This window comes from Galeopterus variegatus, unplaced genomic scaffold, assembly GCF_000696425.1.
Source record: "Galeopterus variegatus unplaced genomic scaffold, G_variegatus-3.0.2 Scaffold24453, whole genome shotgun sequence".
Taxonomy (NCBI): Eukaryota; Metazoa; Chordata; class Mammalia; order Dermoptera; family Cynocephalidae; genus Galeopterus; species Galeopterus variegatus.
The window spans coordinates 1-9944 of record NW_007750564.1 but is presented as its reverse complement, the minus strand read 5'-3'; the positions used below and the strand labels follow the sequence as shown (position 1 = coordinate 9944).

The 9944-nt window shown below is 44.6% G+C and overlaps 1 protein-coding gene across 1 annotated transcript; it reads right to left on the bottom strand.

Annotated features, from left to right (window-relative positions):
- Positions 1-6178: 6178 nt before the first annotated feature.
- LOC103583569 (60S ribosomal protein L7-like 1) lies at positions 6179-9200 on the bottom strand. The gene is made up of 4 exons (XM_008564846.1): positions 9041-9200; positions 7879-8016; positions 6892-7001; positions 6179-6702 (listed from the first exon to the last, which is right to left on the bottom strand). Exons 1-4 carry the CDS (start codon positions 9127-9129, stop codon positions 6494-6496), a joined length of 546 nt encoding a protein of 181 aa, XP_008563068.1. The 5' UTR covers positions 9130-9200; the 3' UTR covers positions 6179-6493.
- Positions 9201-9944: the final 744 nt, after the last annotated feature.

The window sequence follows — 9944 nt, the reverse complement described above, 5'->3', positions numbered from 1 at the left end:
AGCTGTTCAGCCCCTTGCCCCTCAGTAGCCCTCAAATCCTTTGTCCAGATGAAAATCCATGTCCCCAGCACAGGGAACACACAGTGTCTCATTGGCTACTGTATCAGTGGGAGGTAATGTCAATTTGGTCATCCTCCCACTGAAGCCTAAAATGTTAGTTACTACCAGTGTTCTTCACGTAAATTAGTGAGGGAAATGAGGGTTGCAAGGCCTGAGTTCATAATCAGAGCAGCTGCTTTCACCCCCAATGTCATGTTCTGTTTACAGTATGCCAGCACTTTGGCTGGACAGGGTTCTTTACCGGTGAGTGACTCAAACCTTTATTCCTGTAGGGTCTGATTCCACGGTGATCTTGACTTTGCTGGATTGCTGAAGTTTTCTGTTGACCAGGACTACTTGGCAAAGGATTATTAAGAGGCACCTTGATGAATTCCCCTAGGTTCCAGATCTAGAAGCAACATAACTCCCTGTGGTAATTGGGATTAATCAACCCAGCAGACATTATAGTGACCACTTTCTGTGTCTGTTGGTTCAGTAGCATGAGCAACCAAAATGGCCAGGGGCCATCTCAGCTTCCGAGTCATTGGTACTATGATTGTTCCACGGTAGAAATGTTTCTCCCTTGGACACTGGGATCTCCAAACCCACTAAACCCAAGGTTATGGGGACAGATAGCGAAAATTCTTCCAGTGGTTTACAGACTTTAGATATATTACTAAGGAAGCCACTGCCTAGTTCTTGGTGTTATATTTGATTCTGGTTATGCTTTTAAAAATACACTGCATCTGTAGGATATCATCTCCACCTTGTAGGGTGTAGTTTCCCAGCTGTGCTCTAATTGAGGCCAGTCCACCATTCCATCAAGTCAGCTGCTTCTAGGTCATGGGGCATATGGTAATGCCAGTGGATTTCTTGGCTGTGAGATCATTTGTATATTTCCATGGCTGTAACATGTGTGCCCTGGTTGGAGCCTATGTTACGTGGAATGCCATGGTGATGGATATGGTATTCTGTAAGTCTAGGAATGCTGATGCTGATGGAATACTGTAGGTAGAGAAAACAAATTTATACCTGAAATACGTGTCTATACTTGTGAGGATTGAGTTTTTCCTTCGTTCAGTATTCTGAATTATGCAAAATTCAATTCTTTGTTATACAAATTCTTTTTTATACAACATACACTGTGGTCAGTTTCCTCCAGACTGGCTTCTCAAACTCTCACTGCTCTTCTACCCCAACTTTTTACTTTGAAAAGTTTCAAACCTTCAACTAGATTCACTAATTCTTAGAAATTTTGCCACATTTGCTTTCTCTGTCTCATGACACTTCATCCCAAAATACTTCAGAATGTTTCTCTTATGAACAAGACCATTATCCCACATAACTACAATTATCACACTTGAGAAATTGAACATGGATATAATACTGTCATCTAATACATGGATCATATTCAAATTTTCCCGAAGGCTTAATGTCCTTTATATTTGATTTTTCCCCCCATCTTGGATCCAATTCAGGATCATACATTGCATTTACTTTTTATATTTCCTTTAATTTGGGATAGTTCCTCAGCCTTTTCTTTTTCTTTCTTTCTTTGCTTTTATGACAATGACATCTGTAAAGTGCCCAGGCCAGTCATTTTGCAGAATGTCTCTCACTTTGGTTTGTCTGTTTATTTCTTCAAGATTAGATTTAGGGTAAACATTTTCGGCAGGAATACTATGAAAGAGATGTATCCTCTCAGTGCTTCACATCAGGAGACACATGATGCCAGTTTGTCCGTTTAATACTAATTAGCTTTTGATCAGTTTGATTAAGATGGTTTTCACCAGATCAGACTAGCTTTTGGTAACTTAGAAACCTGAGAATTATTGGCACTGACTTTCCAAGAAGCCAGAGCAGCTGTAGCATACCTTACCTATCTCCACCTTCTCTCATTTCTTTAGGGAGATGGCAGGAAATGGGATGCGGTGGTGTCACTCCTGATGCCCCTGGGTACAGCTCCACAGCTATTCTGTCAGGTGCTGTGGAGCTCAGGACGGGGATTATCCCCCGCCATGATCTATTAATGAATCCCTTAACGTGCGCATGCCTGCGAGTGCATGAAAGTAGGCATGGGTGCGGTGCCTACGCAGGTCTGCAAACTTGGTTCTTTTTGCTCGCAGCCAGGCGTCCGCGTGCACATTCCGTTCTTTGCAGGCCTTCAAGTTTTGACGCGTCGGTCCCTTTTTGTTCTAAAGCACATTCCACGGGTGGACTACACTGTATAGGTCTGAAGCGTTTCTGCGCGGATCCAGGGTTCTCAAGTGCTCCCCTCTGTCTGGGCTGACTTGGTATGGCCCACGGCCTCTCCTTCATTTCCTCCGACGGTGGTGGCACCCAGTCCCCCCGGAAGTGCTCGTTTCGCGGCCCGACATGGAGCGGCCCAGCAGTCCGAGCCGCTTGGGCCCGGCTCCTGCACCCGCCGAATCAGCCCGGTCCTCGCTGACCTTGTCGCAGCTCCTGCAGCTAGTGCAGCAGGGCCGAGAGCTTCCGGGCCTGGAGAGACGCCTGATTGCGGCGACCCAAGAGGAACCCACGGCGTCCCGGCTCCCACGGAATCCCAAGCCCTGGGAGGCTGGGGCCGAGCCCCCAGCGCCGCCGACCTTCGGGTAGAACAGCCCAGGACGAGCCCAGCTCCGCGGAGGCAGCGACTGCGGCTTCTTAAATAGCACACTTTGGTCAGAACCCCCTGCTGCGGACATCCGGAGGGCTTGTGTGTGTGTCCTGCGTGAACTCGTGACCCTGGACACCGGCGACTGTTATTCATCCTTTGTGCATCCGTCCTGACCTATCTCAGTAGGACCTAATTCTCCTGGGAGTATTATCGGGCTATTCTGTATTCATATTTCTTGACCGTGACAGTCAGCTAAAAAGAAAAAAATCCTGTTTCAGACCGTTGTGTGTAATTGAAACAAGTCTCACACAGTACTTATTTTACTACTTGGATGCATCAATGAGTTCTCATTTTAAAAGTGCTATATAGGCTGCACTAAGGGTGTCTGACCGCTGGAACAATTCCTTAGTAGTGTACGAGAATGTCTCATCCCCCGGGTCAGCTAGTTCTGGTGGTAATGGAAAAATTAACCCGGGATCCAAATGATCTTAAATTAAAATTTTTTTATTTGGACGTTTATTTTAGATAGAGCTGTTTTTCAGATAGGCAGTTATTAAAGGATTTGATGATAAAACAGCCTCAGAATGATTTCAAAGATATACTAAACAAAATCCTAAAGCATTTTCAAGTCTTACCAACAAAAACCTAGAACCTTGGCTCTTGGAACTAGCTGGGTCAGGCAAGGTGCTACAAGCTTAGAGTATAAGGAAAGCTCCCACAACCACCTTCTGAAGCCAGTCTTTTTACTTTTAACTAGGCCATGTGGTTAATTGCACCTACTCTTGCTCCCTAAAACTAGATTTTCTGACATGGATCAATGTGTGCCCCAGAAGTTCATGTATTGGAAACCTGACCCCTCATTGTAACAGTATTAAGAGGGTCCAATTATGGTATTTGAAAGGTGGAGCCTTTAAGGTGATTAGATTGTGAAGACTGTGCTGTCTTGAATGGACTGATCCATTCAAGGAGTAATGGGTGTGATTATTTTGGCTTTATAAGGAGAGCAAGGGAGGTTAATTCACTCTTGCTCAGCCTGTTCTTAACATGTGATACCCTGTGTTGTCATGCGAACCCTGTAGAGTTCCCACACAGATGTGTTCCCTGTATTATGGTCTTCCTACCCTCCCAAACTGTAAGAAATAAGTCTCTTTTCTTATAAATTGCCCAGTTTCAGGTATTGTTAGAAGCAGAAGAAAACAGACTAACACACCTACAAAACATGGGACATACCAGGTGTGTATGTTTGTCATGAACAATCCACATTAGCATACCCTAACCTAAAGATTATATAATAGGTCTAGCTTTTCCCAGAAAGGATATCTCACAGCTCGTTCAGGGAATGTTATATGATGGTACATTATACAGTAGTGCATAATTTTTATGTTAACCTCTTTATATACAATTATAAGTAAAAAACCATTGTTTTGCTTAATCCTTTTAACAACCAGGTGAGGCAGACAGGCTAGAGGGTACTAGCTCCACTTAATAGGCAAGAGAACACTGTTCCCCTATTTAGTATAAGACATATCTGGAATATAGGCCCTGGTTTTCCATACTCCTAACTGGTTTTCCCCCATGACTTTGTGATACATTTTAAAGTAATCTGATTTCACAATGCTTTACAGTATTAAGAGTAACATCTATAATATCTATTCCTGGCAGGTTAGCTCTGGAGCCAGCCAACCAAATTCATTATCTCATAAACTGGCACTTTTTTTTTTTTTAAAGATGACTGGTAAGGGGATCTTAACCCTTGGCTTGGTGTTGTCAGCACCATGCTCAACCAGTGAGCTAACCGGCCATCCCTATATAGGATCCGAACCTGTGGCCTTGGTGTTACCAGCACTGCACTCTCCCGAGTGAGCCATGGGTCGGCCCTAACCTGGCACATTTTAAGGCACTGTTATAGCTCTAAGTCAATTTCAGTTATGTTTGAGGACCCCATGAGCCAAAATTGCAACAAAGCTGATATGAAAAGACCAGGGAACCCAATGGTTAAGCACGTTTTCAATTTTAAACTAGGCCTGGCACATCCTCACCAACTACTTAGACGGCAAGCTGAGGCATCTAAGTGAAGGGAGCAGAGGGAAGGCCCACTTAGAGGTGGACATTGATTAAAAAACACAAGTATTAACATTCCCATAAACCCTGTTGCTGGTCTACTACGTCATTACCAGCACGACAAAAGGCAATACTTTGGAGTCCAGAATATGCAAGGAAAAGGTTTATACTGTCTGCCTAGGGCCTAAAAAGTTAAAATAGTGCTACTTTCATCCATACCAAACCAAGAATATGATTCACTCCTTCCTGATCTGGATTTTAAGGAGCGGACTGAACATTAGGGAAATCAGGAAGTTCCATCACAAAACCAGGGGGAAAATGGTGGTTATTTCTCAGACTTATAGACATGCAGGGGAAACACAATCAGCCACTGTGTTCTTAATAGAAAGCATCCACTTGTCTTGAAGGGAAAAAGCTATCTCAGTAAGCTTTGGTCTTCCACAAGACACGGACCCAGAGACTAGCAAGATCAGAATCTGGCTGACCAATCCTGATAAGAGGACTTCCTCACGTAAGGTGCAGCGGTCCAAGGAGAAGGGTCTATGAACGCCCCAAAATTCCAAACAGAATTGAGTATATGCCTGTTTTCCTGACAAAAGGGTCCTTCCTTTCTCATATTCTGAGGGAAAGAAAAGGACGAAGACAGTTGCAGGTTAGGATACAAAAGCCAGTAGATATACTTAGAGCCAGCCAAGTCTGAGAGCTCTCAAAGCCATTACTGAAAAGTCGGAACACAGACTCATAGCAGAGAAAACTGAGCACTTGATTTTATGCTTTATCTTTTTTTGTGAGTGACTGGCCAGTATGGGGAACTGAACCCTTGACCTTGGTGTTACAAGGCTGCGCTCTAATCAACCAAGCTAACTGGTCAGCTCTACGTTCTTTTTCCTAATTGTATTTCAAGTCTTTTGAAAACAAGACCCTAGAAACCCCCAGGTTCAAGGATGCCCCTGGGTGTGGTCCACTGCTGCAGGAGTCTGGGGGAATCTTGTACACATGCTTGGGTTATTTATTCACCAACTTTAAACCCCATGATAGAAGACAAGACAAAGCAGTAATCCTTCCTCCATGGTATGTGCTGATTTCAGAGAAGGCGAAGGCAACATGGAAAACACTGTAACTTTTCTTGGAACTGGGCTGTGATGAGAGGTGACTGCCATGAAAAAAACCTACTATCTTTTCCCTGATCCTTCCCTTCCAGTTCTTGAAGATAAAGCAGAAAATAATCTTCTCTGAAGATACTTGATAATTCCAAAAACAAAAACACATGTTTCCAAAGCTTTCAGATACTCTGAGGAAGAAAAACATAACTGCATTAACACAAATTAACTGCAATTTGGCAACAAAGAGTAATAACATTGGTTAGAGTGCAGACACCTAAAAAACAAGAACAGCAAAAAAAAAAAGCAAATTCAAAGAGTTAAGATTTCTTTAACAGAACAGACAATTGAGATCTTCAAATCCTTTTTGAAATTAGTCTTTAATATTCTCCCCTATTTCCAGCTAAATAACCACAGAATACCAAGATTTTTTTTGTCACTCAACATTTTCTAGCCTGTAACTCTTAGGAATACATAGTCCCATGTCCTCATCAGGTATTCACTGTTCCAAGCAGGTCTCCATCCATTAGCCTTGTAAATACCAGCCTCCTCTTTCCTCCCAGTCTCAAGGTTACTCTCAAAAACACTGGTAAATCCAAAAAGAGCTTTTAAGTGGCAAGGCATGGCCCATCAACAGTCAGCCCCAGGGCAGTTTTCAGCCCTGCCTCACCTGGGTCTAGTTCAGCTGGCGGATGAGTTGATTGATGCGTTCACCCCGATAGCCAGGTGTGCCCACCTCCTTGAGAAAGCCCACTTTATTCTTGGTAGCATGACGGGCCACTGAGAGTTGGAATGGGTGCAAGAAACATGAGATCTCCTGGAAATACTTCCCCGGGAAGGCAATTTCATGAATGAGGTCTTCCAAGCAAATGACACCAAACCGCCCTAAGGAACATAAGGGCACAGGTTCCCTCATTCAACGTTTACCCAGCATACACTGAGAAGCTCTTATATGCAGGAGCTGGGCATTTTGGCAGGTTCTCGGGACCCTAAGAATACAACCTGGATCCCACATCGAGGCTGCCAGCAACCTCTGCTCTCTGTCCGAACAGACCCCTAAGCCGCACCACTCACCCAGGTGATCCTCAATCACTGTGTTGTCCGTTAGAGGGATGGTCTTATTCTTGACCTTGGCTTGTCCACGTTTCAAGATCAGTTCCCGGACAGACTTCAGATTTGGAAATCTATGTGCAGCAGAATAAAGCACAGCCTTAGCCAGAACTTGGCACACTACATTACACTGGCCACGAGGTCCTGCAGCCTGACTGAGGAGAAAAGATTAGAGAGGTTCTCCCGCCCACTCCTTCCCCCAAAGAAGTGCTCTGCAATCACATTCCAGCAGGGATGCTTGGGAATACACGAAGGAGGGGATAAAAAACTGGAGTGGCCTTGGCTATGTAATCAAAAATTGAAACTTATGGGGTCGAGCCCGTGGCGCACTCGGGAGGGTGCGGCACTGGGAGCGCGGCAGGCTCCCACCGCAGGTTCGGATCCTATATAGGGATGACCGGTGCGCTCACAGCGCTCACTGGCTGAGCGCGGTGCAGCTGGTCTCAAAAAGGACAAAAAAAAAAATTGAAACTTATTGATATAAAAATTCACCAGGCAAACGAAAACAGAAACCATTTCATGGCTTACAGCCTAGGACTCTGGCCTTGGGTGACCCTCTACTCAAGACGGTACAAGAGCTGGAATTAAATCCAAGATTCTGTCGGGTTTTAACATTTCAGGAATACTAACTACTCTTACACAAGCACTCCCCCAAGCTCTCCTTTATGGCTCCGAGAATTAATCTCTCTTTTGCCCATCCTACTCAGCCTTAGCCTACAACTGAACTTCTGCTGTGGTACTGTTCAGACATTACATAGCAGCTCTGATCCCTCCCCCTTTACCTACCCCATTTCCCAAGGTTCTTATGGCTACCAGTTGATTTCTGGTGACTGTAGTCACAGCAAAATGCTCCTTCTACACAGCAACATTAGCCTTGCAAAACAATAACCTGTATATCCTAACACACTCAAATATAATATAATGTGAATTTACACGGAAAATGTTACTCACCCCCAGGTCACATAAGGTTCCACTATACGCAGCATTTTCAACTTTTCAGGGGTGACTTTGACAAAGACACCACTGAAAATTTTCTTCAGGCGAAGTCTTGCAATGGTCCTCTGCACCAGTGAACTCACCCCATTAATCCTGAAATGAACAGCAACAAAGTCAGGCTCTCTCCAGGTTATGTCAGCCCAGGCACTTATGAAATGCATGCCACTACACTCGTTATCCAAAAAGTAAGACATATGCTATGCCTTAAAGAGCTCAGTTTAGCAGGAAGCAGTTATATAAACAGATCATTTCCTTGTGATGTGAAGCAATGCCTGCGCTGCTGTGGAAACACAAAGATGGACCCTGAATTTGTATGTGTTGTGGGGGTGGGATATGTAGGACAATGCATGTCCAGCCAAGGAAGCTGGACTTGCTTCTAAGTGCAGTAAAATCTACTGATGATTTTAAGCAAAAGAGACATGATCAGATTTCTTTCGGACAATCACCAAGAGCTGCGTATAGGACAGATCTGAAAGTGGGACACCAGAGGCAGGGAAACGCAGTCATAAGGCTAATGCAATAGCCCAGGAAAAAGATTATGGACAGTGGTAGGAGAGCTAAAGAGAATAAAGCTCATAAATGTTGAAAACCCACAGTTTTCTGGTGTGGGTGATTAGGTAAGGGAAATAGCAAGAGGCACAGAGTTGTATGTGCAGGTAGGGATAGGTAAGCAAAGTACCACTAAAAGTGGGCAAGTGTCTCCTCAGTGCTGAATATGCTCCATCTACTTGGCCTTGTTTCAGTTCATAGAAAGATGCCTCGATTCCCCCACTTTAGGACTTTTGCAGAAAGGAGTATGTCTGGAAAGCCTTCTCTGACACTGGTGAACTCCTTTCATGTCTTTGAGGTCTCAGGTTCAAGTTCCTGCCTTCAGAGTGGGTGTCCTCAAAACAACCCTCCACCCCCAATCCTGCACTTTATCCCCATAGCTTAAGTGCTTAAGTCAGTCTCCCCAACCTTGCAGACAAAAACTGTCTGTTGTGAACACTGAATTCCTAGCACAGCTTGCCTTAGGCTCTTAGGGCCTCCTATCTCCCCATTTCCCCAGAAAGGCATCTGAAGCTGAACCAACAGTTTGCCCCAGCCTCACAGAATCGGGAAGACACCAGTTCCCTACCTCTGGATGCGTACAACAAAGGCCAAGGAATGATTATCTGGCATTTCCAGAGCATGAGGTTTCACTTCTAGTCGTCTGAGACGCACCATGTCGCGTTGCTGCCGCCAGGAATCATGTAGGAATGATTCCAGTCGCTTAAACCTGAGCCCTTTTCCTTTTCTTTGCTACAGGGAAGACAGACCGTCATCACCATTTTGTGCCTCTATTCTCCCCATGTGTTCTGCAAAGGGGAGCAAATGAATATCCTCTATTCTTATATAACGGAATAGTGAGAAATCCACGGAAAAGTGGAGCTGAGAAAAGTCTGATAAGAATAAAAAAATTAGATTACTTGTCAACCACTGTTTACCAAGTGTTTATGAAACCTAACATCATATTAGGGACCATAAAGTACAGAAAAGCACGAGCCAAATATACTCATGCAAATGCCCAAACACTTAAGTTTTTTTCTCTAAAGACATTTAGCAAATAGCAAAAATTGTTCAGCACATTTTTTTACGAATACATCTCTGCCAGGTTTGGTTTCTCAAATCACTCAACATGAACCTAGAAAAAACAGTCTCCACTGCACTTTTTTCTTAACAAGCTCTACTCCAGCGTTTTGCCAGCAGAAGGTGTTGGATAAATATTTGCTAAACGAAGACATAAACCAAATACCTGGTATATTGAACCGATGGGAGAGCGGCTTGTCGATGCCAAATTTAGTTGAACGTAGGCTAGGTAAAACTCACCAAGTAGGGCCGGCCCGGTGGCGCACTGGATAGTGCGCCGCTTGGGAAGCGCGGCGGCGCTCCCGCCCGAGGGTTCGGATCCCACATACAGACCGGTTCCTGCTCACTGGCTGAGCTAGGCGCGGGAGCAGCACCGAGGGTTGCAATCCCGTTGCCGGTCCCCGGTCCGGTAC